The sequence below is a fragment of the Anguilla anguilla genome, chromosome 1 (assembly GCF_013347855.1).
Source record: "Anguilla anguilla isolate fAngAng1 chromosome 1, fAngAng1.pri, whole genome shotgun sequence".
In the NCBI taxonomy this organism is placed as follows: Eukaryota; Metazoa; Chordata; class Actinopteri; order Anguilliformes; family Anguillidae; genus Anguilla; species Anguilla anguilla.
In genome coordinates, this window is record NC_049201.1 from 1,077,497 (window position 1) to 1,093,039 (window position 15,543).

Genomic DNA, 15,543 nt, shown 5'->3' on the forward strand with positions numbered 1-15,543 from the left:
ATGGCCATGTTTTAATCCATGTCGGTCTGTACAGAGGAATTAAGACGTAAACTGTTAATGCAATGATGTAATAGCATAGCCAAAATTTTAATCAATGGGAACTCGTGCAAACAGCATCCTTACATATGATACCGCTCACAGCAACGCTTAATTTAATATTTTAAGTACGGACAAAAACTGAAACAGTGGACCGCTGAAATCATTGTGTTAACAGTCGTACCTTATAGCACGTACGTTCAAATGTGTGGCCATATCGCATGCCTGCATGCGTTTTGCAAAACGCTGACTATCCGCGAATTGTGGTCAAACCGCAGCAACTTGAAGTTCACACTATGAGAAGCTGTTGACAGAAGAAATATGCAGTTCGTTTAAACACAACATAACAGCTATGGAAGATTCGCGAGGGATGGAAGCTCAATAGTTACAAACTCGAAGATAGAGTAACAGCCAGACTGTTGTGTACAACCATATATATTCTTTTCAGGGTGCTGAATTAAGATGGCCTATAACCGCCAAAATTAACCAAAGTAGGCTATGCGAAGACCGTCACACTCACATCCTCCATTTACCTCGTGGTTTTGTTTTGGTAGCATTGAATAAAAAACTACAAACCCCAGATCAGCCAGTAAGCGCTATTTTGTAACGTACAGCCAATAGGACTGCAGAATTAGCAGTGACGATATTACTTTGGTCTTTTTTTGCGCGAACAGGCAAGGCTGTTGCATAGAAGAATTCGGCGCGAGAAAGGCTGGGTAGATTGAGATTGGACTCGCAGCACTTCGTGGAGGTGGGTGTGATGTTTTTTTGTTGCAAAAATAGACGGTAGACATAATTACTTTTCGAAATAAAGCTATTGGTGTACATTCATGCTGTTTTTTAAAAAAAATGCCGATATCCGTTGCAAAAACTTAATCTTGTGTATGGCGGTTTTTGCTTCTCGCTGAGGCAGCCAGCGGGCTGAATACACAGGTGCAGAGTGAACCCAGAGAGCTTTCTAGCAGTGAGACTCCTAATATGCACATGGCTTGTTCAACCGATAACTAGCTAGGCGGCATCTGGCAGAATTTTTAAATCAATTTTCTCCGTCGAAATCAGTGCCACTGGTTTCTTATCGTTTAAAGTTTTATTCGAACCGTTGTTAGCCAACGTTAGATTGCTAGCTGGTATGTCGGACTGCTACAGTTCGTTTTTATTTCTTGTGAGAGAAGTCAGACGTCGACATTGTCAACGTTGGCTAGGGAATCGGGCACAGTAAACGGAGTGAAAACCTAGAATTTTCTGAGGGTTGGGTAAGTCCAGCGCAGTTGCCTGTTGGATTATAAATAATTTGGCTTTTTTTTTAGCTATTTTAGCCAATTTACCAGGTCAGATGCACGGTTGTTTAGCTATTTTAATTGTGACTTCTTGTGGGCTCTTACGATGCGAAGTTGTTGAATAATGCGTTGTATGCACTGGGTATGGGTGATACTGCTGACGATTTGGGTGTGAACACCGTTTGGAATTGCATCTTTGAAACAGTCAGTGCAATTTATTGGCTAATTCGCTAGCTTTCACCTTCATTTTAGTATAAACCTTAACTTTACTTTAGTGCTAATAACTCAACTAGTTGAAGGACAGCATGTCCGTTGTTGGCTATTGATTGTGATCGTTAATCGGCGGGTGGGGTTTTTGTTCTTAAATTTGTTATTTAAAGCCCGCAAAATGCGTGAGCTTCTCAGCCTGATGCGAATTGATAGTTATTAGTATGCAAAGTACCTATTTTATGCATGAATTGACCGATCATTTTGCTACAGTAACTAGGTGCTTTATTGAAGTGGGCTAACCAGCTAGCTTTCTTGAACTTGTGCTGGGTGGAAAGGGGAGGGGGAGCGGGCGCGCGCGCTCGTCTTTGTTTGCAGCTGCTGATCACTGTACAACAGCGCTTTTGTTGGGTTCTCGCTCCCTAAAACTTTTTACATTAAATCATACGGTGAAGATCCCGCCCCCAAACATTTGAATTCGTCCTGTGGAATAGCACATTTGGCCAATTTTCTTTCTTAAAAAATAAATAAATAAATCCGTGAAACAATTTCCTAATGTGTCAAAGGCGACATGGCTTGTGATTGTCACTTGACTTCTCTCTACCCGCTGAGGGCTTGTAATGTGGATTTTCAGCGCCTCTGACAGGGTTTAAAATGGTTCGCCCGTCACTCCGCCTGTCCGGTCCGGTCCGGTCCGGTCCGGTGTGTGAGCGAGCACAGAACCGGGCTGTCATGCGGTGCCTGGGCGTTTCTTTTGTTCCCCACCGACGCCGTGATCTCAAAAAGCCACTGTTTGAATATAGCACGTCGTATGCGATTTTATTGTCCGATATGCCAAACGGCGACAAAGGATTAATGAAAGGGGAAGACTTCCGCTGCTGTTAGATCGTACCCCCCAGACGCTGCTGAGTTCGTGGATTCGCAGTTTAGATGGATCTTCCCAACCACAGATTATCTCCGGCTAATGGGTTCTTTAGATGGGCACAGCTCCCAGATTAAGATGCTCCGACCCATTTTCCGCACGGAGGGGGTACGCCTGACAGTTGTTAAATTGCGGTTTTGGACAGCAGGTGTGCAGGCGGGGTGCAGTTTTATACTCGATTACACTTGTAAATAATTATCCTTTTGTATTTACCGGCCAGTAGTCAGATGTTAAATTGACGGTGAACTTGAGCTTTTATCCTGCGCGATAGCCAGAACAGGTAGGTAGGTGAGTGCCAGATGAAATGTTTCAGACATTCCCCACCAGAGGGCGCAGTTTTTTTAATAAGCCAGAGAAGATGCAATGTCATCGCCAGATAGTAGTGCTGTACCCCAAAATATTATTTTTATTTTTTACCTAAATTCCTCTAGGATTAACGAAGGCTGTTAATATCTCCGAGTTATAATCGAGGAAGAAGTTCAACCCCTTTGAGGTGATGTTTACTATTGTCAGTTAATTTGCATATTTTTTCTTTTTCTTTTTGAAGATACCTCTGCCTTTTAGACTTCAGCTGAAATGGACTCCTCTAGTGGTAAGTACACGCAACTGCACACTTATTTTATTTGTGTATTATTATTTTAAATTTTATTGTGAATGAATTATCGTAATTCTGGTTTATTGTAAATACACTTAGCATGTCACTGCGGAGTTTTCACAGCTGAAGTGCATCAGGTGCTTTATGTTAATAGCAGTGTGAATGTGAACCCCCCCCCCCCCCCCCCCCCCCCCCCCCCCCCCCCACAGATATCCAGGTGAAGGAGCTGGACAAGCGGGCCTCAGGCCAGGCCTTTGAGGTGATCCTGAGCCCCTCGGCCCCGGATGCCAAAGGAGAATTCCCCCTGTCCCCCCCAAAAAAGAAGGACCTGTCTTTGGAGGAGATTCAGAGGAAACTGGAAGCAGCTGAGGAGAGGCGCAAGGTAGCCCCCCCCTCCTCCCCAAATTTGGGTTTGTTTAGTAGCCCTTATATAGGTGCAGAGTAGAAGTCTGCAGGAGGTGACTGGATGTGTGTGTCTCTGTATGGGATGTGACTGGATGTGTGTCTGTGCAGGATGTGATTGGATGTGTGTATCTGTGTGGAATGTGACTAGATGTGTGTATCTGTATGGGATGTGACTGGATGTGTGTGTCTGCAGGATGTGACTGGATGTGTATCTCTCTGCGGGATGTGACTGGATGTGTGTCTCTCTGCGGGATGTGACTGGATGTGTGTCTCTGCGGGATGTGACTGAATGTGGGATGTGACTGGATGTGTGTGTGTCTGTGCAGGATGTGTATATCTCTCTGCGGGATGTGACTGGATGTGTGTGTCTCTGCGGGATGTGACTGAATGTGGGATGTGACTGGATGTGTGTGTCTCTGCAGTCCCATGAGGCGATGGTCCTGAAGCACCTGGCGGAGAAACGGGAGCACGAGAAGGAGGTGCTGCAGAAGGCCGCGGAGGAGAACAACAACTTCAGCAAGATGGCAGAAGAGAAGCTCAACCAGAAGATGGAGGCCAACAAGGAGAACCGCAACGCCCGCATGGCAGCGCTCAACGAGAAGTTCAAGGAGAAGGTGGGCGTGCCCCCCCCCCCCCCGCACGCACGCGCGCGCACACACACACTCGCGCACGCGCACACACTCTCACGCATATACATTTTGGTTGTATATTTACATTTTAACAGGACTGTGTTAGCTGGATCATGTATGTATATGTATGTGTGCCTAATATATATATATATATATATATATATATATATATATATATATATATATATATATAATTATAGATAGATAATTTCTTACTGTGTTGGATTGTTTCAGATTGTATCGTAGTGAAATTTCTGATTTTCGTGAACTGTTGCCTCAAGAATGAAAACGGGCACCCCCTGGTGGTGAAGCGTGGGGTTTACACTCTTAACGGGACTTTTCTCACCCTCTCTCCTCAGGACAAGAAGCTGGAGGAGGTGAGGAAGAACAAGGAGACCAAAGAAGGAGAGAACTGAGTTCCACGTGTCTCCAGCGTCTGTAGGGTTTTTTACGTATCCAAAGAGTATGTGTTATTTTTATTTTGTATGTTTTTTTTGTTAGTTTGTTTAACGGTCAGTATTTTGGTTTTGTTCACTGTCCGCCTCGTTACACAGGAGGAGAGGTAGAGGAAATCTACAAGTTCACAAGTTTCTTCTTCTTTGGGGTGGGGTTGGGTCTCCTTGGTTGTACCTTTCATGACTTTAGGTGTGGACATTCCTTTTTGTGTTCAGGGTTCCATTTCTGTATCTCTAGTTATGTCACAGCTTTTTGACCTTCAGAACAAGCAGTGTTTACTGACTAAAAAAATGATAATAAAAAAAGCATGCATGTTATGCATAGGTCTGTAACATTGTCTGTTGCATAGTGCAAGTTTAATCTGTGCTTGTGTAATGTCAAACTGCTGTTCTCTGGAGTTTAATAAAAGCATACATTCGTTTGTTTTTTGGGTCTCCTGCGTGTTTTGGCCACTCCCACACTGCTGTGTTGACCGCCATCTTGTGCCGAGGAGGATCCAGCAGTCCCGATCCTGGAATCGGTCTCCAGGTCTTGGGTCCACCTGATTATTGCACTTGTCTTGCTTTTGGTATGGGGTGGAAAATGCCTATTGGAGGGGTATTGCAGATTAGCCATCAGATTGGGTAAAGTCTATGTATTCGTAATACAACGGAGCAACACAATTAGATGGGGTAAAGGGAATTATGGGTATTGGGTAAAAAGTTATTTGGCTTAAAACCATGTATAAAAAATAAAATAAAAAAACTTAAAATTGAAATCATGATGTGCAGGGTGTTTGTTCCCTGTTGTCATGGAAGCAGTGAGTTCCCAGCATGCTCTTGTGTTCTGGCCATGGCTACAGGTTTGTGATCTGTGCCACATCTGAACAGGTTTAAGGTCAGGGCCTGTGTTTTAGGGTCTGGACTCCCTCTCCATATTCCAGTCTAATCCATTCAAACCTGATCCTAGGTCTGCAGTCCCCTACCCTCTGACCCTCAGTTCTACTTTTAATGAGTTAAAATGGAAGATAAGAGGAGGCAGGAAAGTCTGACCCTAGATCAGTACTGATAGGCTGCACTTTATTGAACCTCGTGGGGTAATTTGTTCTCTCCCTTTGCCCCACCCTTAGCCATGTATTTAGGAGCAGTGGGCAGCCCCAGTGCAGCGCCCTTGGACCAGCTCCAGTTCTGAGGCCAGGGCCTTGGTCAAGGGCAACGGCAGGAGTGTGCCTGACCTGCTGCTCTTTATGAAGAACAGCCCTGAAATGGGATCAGCTTCGCCTTTTAAGCTCACTGAGTATGGGTGGGCATTTGGGCGGTGGAAATCGCATTATGCTGCGTGCACATGGCTGATCAATGCTGCTCTAGGATCAGCTTCTCTTCACTCAGAATGAATAAGGATGGGCAGCTGATCCATGATAAGGAGGGGTACGCGTAATGGATTGATCGATTACTCCTCAGATACGTGCCTGCTAAATCATTCTCTCATAAAGGCTATGCATGTACAGCTATGTGCTGGAACTTGGCTCCTTGTATTATAAAGAAGAAACCCACCAAAATAGAGGACATTTCTTCATCTAATATGAACGAAATAAAGAAAGTCTATATTTTGAGGCGCATGTATTGATTGCAGTTATGCTTTTGTTGGTGAGCTGTTGTATAAGTGGGATAATGTCTGAGTGGTTGAGCATTATGTAGTTTGAATGCTCTGCGCTGTGGGAAATTGCCCGAGGTGAATTTACGTCTATTGAAACGAAAACCTGCGTTTCAAAATATGCAAATCCAGCATAAACCCTGCATGCATAAAGCCTTTAAAACCTGTTTGTTGGCGGTAAGTGTGGCTGTTTGCTGTGTGTTCGGAAGCAGACTGTCAGCCATGGCCAGGTATGAACAAGCACAGGCTGCTTTATAACAGCAGTACTGCTGAGGACGGGAAGCAGGCCGGATGGGAGTAAAGGCTCCTCGGATCATGTTACAGGTAAGACACATAGAGCATCCTGCACTTCAGCCTGTAAGCAAATTACACTAATTATAAAACTATAATTCAACTGAACTTTGAAATGCTATTCATCCCATTTTCTTTGTCACAGTAAATGTATGCAATTAAAAGCTTGTTGCTACTGACATCTAGTGGAAATCTAATGTAAAAACAACAGATTTGAATTAGCTTTGCTGTCGAGATTCTACTAAAAGTGGTTTCATTTAAAATTTCTCCTGCTTTTTTTTGGCCATTTTTGGCTCTTGTCTCCATTAGAGGACAGAACGGATTTCTTTCCCATCTCCTCAAGCAGCGCTGTAAAAGACAGCTGGGACAGCAGACCTCCTTAAAGAGGGGAACAGCTCCAGGCACACCTCTTCTGTTAGCTGGTAACCCTCAGACATTTGGAAGTCAAGTGCCAGGGTCACACACTTAAGGTGAGCACTGATCAGAGTCCACTGTTAAATTAAATGGCACAGTACATTTTACTCTAATAGAATCCATTTGGCTGCTCTTGGACTCATATAAAATTATGTCAGAGTTAAACAAACACAACATTTCACCTACAACAGCAGTACACATCTTCAAACAGGGCGCTCAAACAACTGCCCAGCTAAGACCAGCGAGAAGTAAGGATAAACTGCCTGCAACAGTGGTCTCCAACCCTGGTCCTGGAGAGCTACAGGGTCTGCTGGGTTTCAAGTGACTCTGCACTTCATGAATCAATTAGAGCAGTTGATTACACAGTTAACTAATCTTGTGTCTTGTGTCTCAAGATTTTAAGGTGAAAACAAAAACCAGCAGACCCTGTAGCTCTCCAGGACCAGGGTTGGAGACCACTGGCCTACAACAAAAAACACCTACTGGAAACAAACTGGAGAAGCGTGACGTCGGCGGGCCGCGCGCCATGCAGCTGCGGCGGCTGAGAGGTCACGCTCTTCATTAATAGCCGCGCGGTAGGTCTCTCTATATCGAGTACAAGCAAAGCTCCGTTTCACAGGGGAAGCACTTTAATTCAATTTACCTTAACTACTGGCGTGTGTCACATGCATTATCAGGTCAGGCCCATCCGCTGGCCGTCAGGTGCTGCTTCGGTAAAAAAAAACGTAGAAATTGCTCCACGTCCAGTAAGAAATCCTGACATTTACCCCTACCCTCCCTGCGCACACGGGGAATGCAGAAGTAATGCTTACAGTGTGCATTGAAAACATTTCAGTGCTGAATCCAATCCGACAGAATAAATTCCCTTCTAATAGAGTAGGCGTTAGACTAGGCCTACATCTGAACCGTATTTGACTCATTTAAACTGCGGGAGATTTGCTGATGCTGAAATAGTGCCCACGCGATAATATTTCGCGTTGCTCATTTTCTCCCAAGTTGGATACGAACACATTCCTTCTCTAGATATTGTAAAACGTGTCGCTTTAACAACTGAAACAACAGCGGGAGCGATGCATTTCACATAAAGGGAAATGCTTCTCATATTTCACATTAAATTACGTTGACATGCATGCTGCTAAACCCGTGCTTGCTGGCAAGATAGCAAGATTTTATAGGCAGCGTCGTTCGGACTCCTGTAGCAACTTGCCAGCTGTGTCACAGCCTCTGAAGCGTAGACCCACCCTATAGATATTCCTGAAGAGGCAGCACAATAACATCGTCTACACCCACACTCTACACCACTGGGAGTGTAATGCATTTCTGCGTTCCTTCGTAGGGTTTCAATAAACAATGACATCCCTTCACGACCACAGACCACCGTGCTGTCTCCTCCACGTTCGTCCTACTGCTGGTACCACAGAGGTGGGGAAGCGACGGGTGTAATAAAATCAGTCAACAACTAAAAACAAGACAATTGAGTAATCCTGTTGATGGCATGTATCACTCATTGCGAAAGCAAGTGGAATGTAAGGATTGCGAAAGCAACTTCTTTTCGTTGTCACTGATTTTTTACCCACGGTTCAGTCCAATAGCGAATCCTCTGGTCCTTAGAACACAGGGCAATATGTAAAAACACTAAGCCTAATTACAAATGCAACTGTTCCAAATGTAAGCAGGCCCCGTGCAGCAAATAGCATTATCCAATCAAAATGTGTGAAAACAACGTGAAAAATCAGTGGCAATATCAAAGCAAACAATGTACGTAAATGACAGCAAGGAGTTCACAGAAATGATGGCAAGGTGATAAACTGTCAGTCCAAACCCACTTGAGGTAGTTTTCTGATTCACGAAGGTAGTTCGGCGATTTCAGCAATCACCAAAAATAAAATAGCCGAACTGAGAATAAAGATGTTAAAACTTCGCATTTCTCTGTAGAATGAATCAGTTCAATGACACACGTCGCTCGAATCCCAGGCCACTGCTTCGTTGGTGTTCGAGGTGACTACAGACGCGAGAGAGACTCGCTGCCCTGAATTGACAGCAAAGACTATGAGGGGTGGTGCTCTGTCGAGGAAACCAGTGTTTTATGCGCGCCGTTGAGTTAATAATGCACAATGCAGCTTTCATCGATAGAACCACCGTTTTCACTTCACCTGGTAATGATCCATACTGTCTTTATCCTCTTATATAGGCCAAGCGTGTGCGGGCTTTAAAAAAAAAAAAACACAGTGAATTCCAGTCTAGTCACCCAGCCCGGTCTTGGACTTGCCCATTTAGACTTTCCAGGCTTACTCTATTGGTTAGAATCCTCGAGAAACAGCTGGGACCTCCGATCGGTGAACAGTGATTGGTTAAAGAACCTGCTCCTCAGACGCCCGTGGTCTGTCGAAGAGGCACTGCCCATTTCCCGATCGCCGTCCTGCGCGAGCCGACGGACGCTTTAGCAAAGGAATTTATTATTATAAGAGAAAAAGATGCGATATTTTATATGCGTATGCACGGTAGCGAAACCTGACACTGACTGAAGAAAGACACGCCAGTACAGCCGAGTTCTATTTTAAGGTAGGACGATGTACAGTAAGCGCTCTATGATCATCTGCAGTTGATTGAAATATGGCTAACTAGCTAGCAGTCTGTAAATGGGTTGTGGAAAAAAAATCACGGCTTGGATAGGACGGCAAGGCGAATGTATACAGTATGATCTATTGTGAGCATTTAGAGAACTCCTGCATTTATTTGTATGCGTGTGTTTAATTAATAAAATACCAGATTCTCTGAAAACCTGTCAGTTGTATAGAGAAATGCAAGAGACGATGCAGGAAAACAGAGTTTAATATGCAAATGCGCCCAGACTACGATTTAACGGCGATATAATTTTTCCACATGTGAAAGTTTCTTTAAAATGGTTTTATTAGAAGTTATTAAAACGTTTAAAAACTTATATCCGTTGTACTATATTTGGAAAAGGCCATTGATTTTTCCTATTTCACACATGTTCATCCGTGTGGTATCGGAACAGAACTGACTGTGGGAGGCACCGCCTGAATTATTGATTTCTTACATGCTCGCCTCTTTTGATTCGTCCACTCTGTCGTCGATGCCGTATTAATGTTTTAAAGATGTACTCGCTAGTAAATACATGAAATCGATGCGGCGTGAAGCTGGATTCGCGTGTGTTACGCAACCGCTTTCCATTCATTGTTCCGCGCTGCGGTCATGTTCGCAGTTCGCCGTTTGATTGGCTGAGCCTCGTCTCCGAGTCTTCACACACACCGATGTGGAATTCATTCGTTTAGGCCGTGGCTATTTCCTCGACGTTAAAATGCGCCGTTGGAGGCAGTAAAAAAGAGAAATAATGATGTGTGCTGAATGTTTCTTATAGAAAAATAAAGTATAGGAATGCATACAGTCATCAGGGAGAGAGACAGAACCATTTCATGGTAGATAAATGATTGACTTTATAAACTTAGTGGATGCAGGGCTTAAATCATACACCTTATAAAGTGTTATTACATAATGGATTATAAATATACTCTATGTGTGTGCATTTATATATTTATGGATTGTCTATTTTGGAAGTGCACTCAGGGTTTTAAAAATGACTCTCGAAGGACTGCCTGAATTCTTTTGCATCTTGGGCTGGTGATTTACAACTTCCTATTTTTCCGCTGTAGTTCATTCATCAGCTCAGACCCCCACATCTACAGTTTCTCCCTCTGGCCTTCGCCTACAGATCCCACAGTGCACTGAGCCCCGCCCTTCCTGTTCACCATGGCGACGGTGGTGATGGAGCAGATCGGCCGGCTGTTCATCAACGTGCAGCAGCTGCGGCAGATCCCGCGGCTGCTGGAGACCGCGTTTCCCACGCTGCCTTGCACCGTGAAGGCCGCCGACGTGCCCTGGGTGTTCCGCGAGCCGCACATCCTGGCGGGGTACCGCCCGCCGGACCAGTCCTGGCGCTACTACGGCCTGACGCTCTTCCAGCGCCACAACGAGGCCGTCAACGTGTGGACCCACCTGCTGGCGGCGCTGGTGATCCTGGTGAAGTTCCGGCAGCTGTCGGAGACGGTGGACTTCCTGCGGGACGCGCACGCGCTGCCGCTCTTCATCGTGCTGCTGTCGGCCTTCACCTACCTCTCGTGCAGCGCGGCGGCCCACCTGCTGTCCGCCCGGTCCGAGCTCTCGCACTACACCTTCTTCTTCCTGGACTACGTGGGCGTGGCCGTGTACCAGTACGGCAGCGCCCTGGCGCACTACTACTACGCCATCGAGGAGGACTGGCACGCCCGCGTGCGCGGCTGCTTCCTGCCGGCCGCCGCCTTCCTGGCCTGGCTGTCGTGCGCAGGCTGCTGCTACGGCAAGCTGGAGAGCCGGCGGCTGCCCAAGGCGGCGCACAAGCTGTTCCAGGTGGTGCCGTCGGGCCTGGCGTACTGCCTGGACATCTCGCCCGTCCTGCACCGCATCCACGCCTGCTCGCTGCGCGGCTGCGCCGACCCCGCCGTGGACTACCACCGCTGCCAGGTGCTCTTCTTCCTGGTGAGCGCCTACTTCTTCGCCTTCCCGCACCCCGAGCGCTGGTTCCCCGGGCGCTGCGACTTCATTGGCCAGGGCCACCAGGTGTTCCACGTCTTCCTGGTGCTGTGCACGCTGGTGCAGATCGAGGCCGTGCGGCTGGACTACGGCACGCGCCGCGCCCTCTACCAGCGTCTCCACGGCGACCTGGCGCACGACTCGGTGGCGCTGTTCGTCTTCACGGCCTGCTGCAGCGCGCTGACCGCCTTCTACATGCGCCAACGCGTGCGCGCCCTGCTCAGAGACAAGGAGGAGTAGGGGTGTGTGTGTGTGTGTGTGTGTGTGTGTGAGTGTGTGTGCATGCATGTGTGTGAGTGTGAGAGAGTGAGAGTGTGTGTGTGTGTGTGTATGAGTGTGTGTGTGTGTGTGTGTGTGTGTGTGTGTATGAGTGTGTGTGAGTGTGTGTGTGTGTGTGTATGAGTGTGTGTGTGTGTGTGTGTGTGTGTGCACGCATGTGTGTGAGTGTTTGTGTGTGTGTGTGTGGGTGTGTGTGAGTGTGTGTGTGTGTGTGTGTGCATGCATGTGTGTGAGTGTTTGTGTGAGTGTGTGTGTGTGTGTGTGTGTGTGTGTGTGCGTGTGTGTGTGTGTGTGTGTGTGTTGAGAGGAACAGATTCACAAGCCAGTCCGAGAGAGAAAGGAGAGGAGAGATGAGGGGAATAAAGCACATTTTCAGTGAAAAAGGCATAAACAGCAAACAGCCGCCATGGTGTTTCCAAGGCTTCTCATACACGCGGTCTGTTGGAAATAAAGCGGCCATTGTCTGAGCAGGCCAGGGGAAGACATGGACGTCCTCCACAGAGTCCACTGTGTGTCTGTGAATCGCCCATTCTGTGACTCGACCTCATTTCTCAAATGGACGCGTTCTTCCTGTGAGTGCTCTGAAACTGTCGTCAACAAGGAGGTGAAAAACTGAACACAACTGAAGAAGAAACACTCGATCAAAGCTGAAGCAGGGACTTTGTCCAGTAAGATACAGACTTTCTGTCCTGGCAGGTTCTTCTTTGTGACTGGGTAACTCACGGACCACTGTGGTCCTCCTCCCAAAGAAACAACAGTTCCTTCATTTCCCCCCTAGATGGCGATATTAAGGGGATGCCTGGAAATCCCGTCTGAGAGCAGTGCCTGTTTTTGCTCTTGTAATTTTCTGAATTTAATTTTGTTAGGTGGTCATGTGGAGGGTTGGTGAGACGTAACCGGATCTGTAGGATTATTCTGTCCCTGTAATTCCATCCTTCCACACAGCTCCACTGCAGAATAAGTACACTTACAGTCAGAGAGCCACTCTACGCATGTTAGCATGCAGTAATCAGGGTTCCCAAGAGCCACTCTACACATGCAGTAAAGCGGAGTTCCAAAGAGCCGCTCTACACATGCAGTAAAGCAGGGTTCCAAAGAGTCGCTCTACACATGTTAACATGCAGTAAAGCGGAGTTCCAAAGAGCCGCTCTACACATGCAGTAAAGCAGAGTTCCAAAGAGCCGCTCTACACATGTTAACATGCAGTAAAGCAGAGTTCCAAAGAGCCGCTCTACACATGTTAACATGCAGTAAAGCAGAGTTCCAGGTAGATACTCTTGTTGTAAAACTGCTTCTTTGTGCTTAAAGTGGCTGCCAGACTCCTTAGAGCATGGCTCTGTTTCCAGTCTTCATGACCAATTAGCATCTTATTGAGCTGTGCTGATTAGTCAGTAAGACCAGCCTATGGACCACTGGTCCAGTTAATCAGTCCCTCAGTCCAAAGGCTGTGGTCTGGTGACTGGTGAACTGCCATGTCCTTGATGTGGGGATTAGTGAGGGGATTAGTGCCCAGAACCTACTGATCACACAGTGCTCCGGACTTCAGCCTTAAACATGGAGCAGGTGCTGAGCTGGCCACAGTCCTGCCCAAATGTGCCCATGTTATGTGATCACTGAGTGTGGGCATCAGAGCAGCCGTCACCTGTTACTCACAGGAGAGCGGAGGAGGAAGGAGCTGAGTGGTCTCACGAGTAACAAGCCGGCTGCAGCGCCCCCTGGTGGTGTCCCAGGGACACTGGCAAAGCTGTCTGCGTGAGATGGCTATGTGCCCTGCGTGCCCTGGGTTAGTGTGATGTCTCTGTTGGCATGGTGATGGTGTACCTTCTGCATCCCAAAGGGCTCAAAGTTCATCTTTGCCTTTCCTCATTCTGTGCATGCCGACGCCTTTGCATGCATTCTGTGTGTTTTTGCCTCTGGCGGACATTTTGTGTAGCAGGTCAGCGCTTTACGGATTTGGTGATGTGGGCGTGGCCAGGGCTGCCATATGTAGGCGGGGCCAGGGGTGAGGGTGTGGTTTTGCTTTTTGAGTGAGGTCATCCTGACAGAACTCATTCTGGTTCTTCCCCTGGTTTCAGGGTTGAGTAAGAAACAGGTCGTGTCCCAAACTAAGCACTTGCCTACTGTCAAATTTTCTCTCGGTGTAGTGTACTGAAAATCCTGGGATGAAATTCTTATTTCGGGGATTTCTCTGAGTATAGTTGGGAGCGTACTTTTCACTTTGGTCCCTTAAATATGACACGCTGCTTTGCTGACTTTCTCCTTCAGTAACAACAACAAGCATAACTACATAACGGCGAAACGTGTTACAGCACTTACAGTACGGCTGGAAAATAATACTGAGAATGTTTATCGCAAATTGCCTATCGTATACTAAAATATATGCACTACAATAGTTAGGAGGCTGATTCAGACACAGTTCTTACCTACTGACATCATCACTCTGCACCATAGTCTGACATCATCACTCTGCATCATAGTCTGTCATCATCACTCTGCACCATAGTCTGTCATCATCACTCTGCGCCATAGTCTGACATCATGACTCTGCACCATAGTCTGTCATCATCACTGTGCGCCATAGTCTGTCATCATCACTGCGCCATAGTCTGTCATCATCACTGTGCGCCATAGTCTGTCATCATCATTCTGCGCCATAGTCTGACATCATCACTGTGCGCCATGCTGTCTCACAGCCCCAGAGCCTTCCCCTGTGTACGATTTCCCCTGAGGGTCTGACAGAGGTACATATTCCAGCCTTCTATTCTAACGTTTTTCTTTCGGCCTTGTGATAAATGACTTACCTCCTCCAGCTCTAGAGAGGGACTTATCCCTGCTCTGAGCAGGTATGTCTTCTGGAACTTTCTTTCCTAACAGCCGGTCCAGGAGCAGTTTTACCTGGCTTTATTCCTAATGCTAAACATGTGGGCAGAATATGTCCGGGAGAGAGATGATGTCACTGGCACATGATGTCATGGCTAGATGATGCAGCTGAGAGAAGAAGCCAGCTGCATTGTCCTGCCTTGGTGCGCAGTGCTCCCAGAACAGGTGTGAAAAAAGGAAATAGCAGCCATTTTGGCTCCCAGTACACTTCGTGGGGACAGGACCCATGGCCAGTGGCATGTTAACTGGCAGCCTTTGGTTCAGCTTATTTCCTGAGTGAGAAACCTGGGGGCCCTTCTGGTGTGTTTCTCATGTGCTGTAACTGAGAATCTGTGACCTCCTACAGGAACGAAGAGTCAAATGATAATAGTGGAGTGGTGCTGTCAAAGATTATTATATTTAAAGAACTTAGACTTTGGGTTTTTCAGTCCTATGTTTTATAAAAACAGAAATTAGTCCGTACAAGTCTCTGATTGGTCACATTGCATTGTAGTCAGCAAATCAAAAGCTAGTATTTTGGCTTATTTTGTTAGCATATGTTCATATTCGGACTGTAATTGTCATAGTTAACTTGCCAGATGGCCTGCTATCTGGCCTCTTCTCTGTGCAAGCTAGCGGGAATGCAAGCTGCTGGTTGTGTAAGGAACAACAAATTGGTTAGTGTACAGTAGGTCATGCGTTATATTTGACCAATCAGAGACTGGTAGGCAGAATCATAACTGTTGTCTCAAGTATCCCTATTACTTTTATCATATTGTCATAAACAAAATCATGTTCTCAAAATCTTTGACAGAGCCTTCATAATGTTATTGCTAAACTCTTATTTATTTTGTAGAAACTTGCGGTTTGTCAGTGAAAGTCTATGGGGGACTGCTTCTTGCGTAGACAATGCCATATTGTTATGCCTCTAGTGGTCAAGTATTTGGACAT

General features: G+C 46.4%; 2 protein-coding genes across 3 annotated transcripts; both read left to right on the forward strand.

The window, feature by feature from the left end:
* Positions 1–704: 704 nt before the first annotated feature.
* stmn1b (stathmin 1b) lies at positions 705–4,953 on the forward strand. Its single transcript, XM_035396014.1, has 5 exons — positions 705–787; positions 2,990–3,034; positions 3,247–3,419; positions 3,865–4,056; positions 4,431–4,953. Exons 2-5 carry the CDS (start codon positions 3,019–3,021, stop codon positions 4,485–4,487), a joined length of 438 nt encoding a protein of 145 aa, XP_035251905.1. The 5' UTR covers positions 705–787; positions 2,990–3,018; the 3' UTR covers positions 4,488–4,953.
* A 4,283-nt stretch (positions 4,954–9,236) lies between these two features.
* Positions 9,237–11,810, forward strand: paqr7b (progestin and adipoQ receptor family member VII, b). 2 transcript variants are annotated; one of them, XM_035410974.1, is made up of 2 exons: positions 9,237–9,426; positions 10,539–11,810. In XM_035410974.1, exon 2 carries the CDS (start codon positions 10,636–10,638, stop codon positions 11,692–11,694), a length of 1,059 nt encoding a protein of 352 aa, XP_035266865.1. In that variant the 5' UTR covers positions 9,237–9,426; positions 10,539–10,635; the 3' UTR covers positions 11,695–11,810. The 2 variants fall into 2 exon arrangements, with proteins under 2 accessions (XP_035266865.1, XP_035266856.1); XM_035410965.1 differs by having other exon boundaries at positions 10,598–11,810.
* The last annotated feature ends 3,733 nt before the right edge of the window (positions 11,811–15,543 follow it).

Bases quoted from the DNA above. Each gene is read 5' to 3' on its own strand.
- stmn1b (XM_035396014.1), top strand. The intron at 3,420-3,864 runs GTAGCCCCCCCC...GTGTCTCTGCAG, and splicing joins CAGCTGAGGAGAGGCGCAAG to TCCCATGAGGCGATGGTCCT. The intron at 4,057-4,430 runs GTGGGCGTGCCC...CTCTCTCCTCAG, and splicing joins ACGAGAAGTTCAAGGAGAAG to GACAAGAAGCTGGAGGAGGT.
- paqr7b (XM_035410974.1), top strand. From the start codon at position 10,636: ATGGCGACGGTGGTGATGGAGCAGATCGGCCGGCTGTTCATCAACGTG.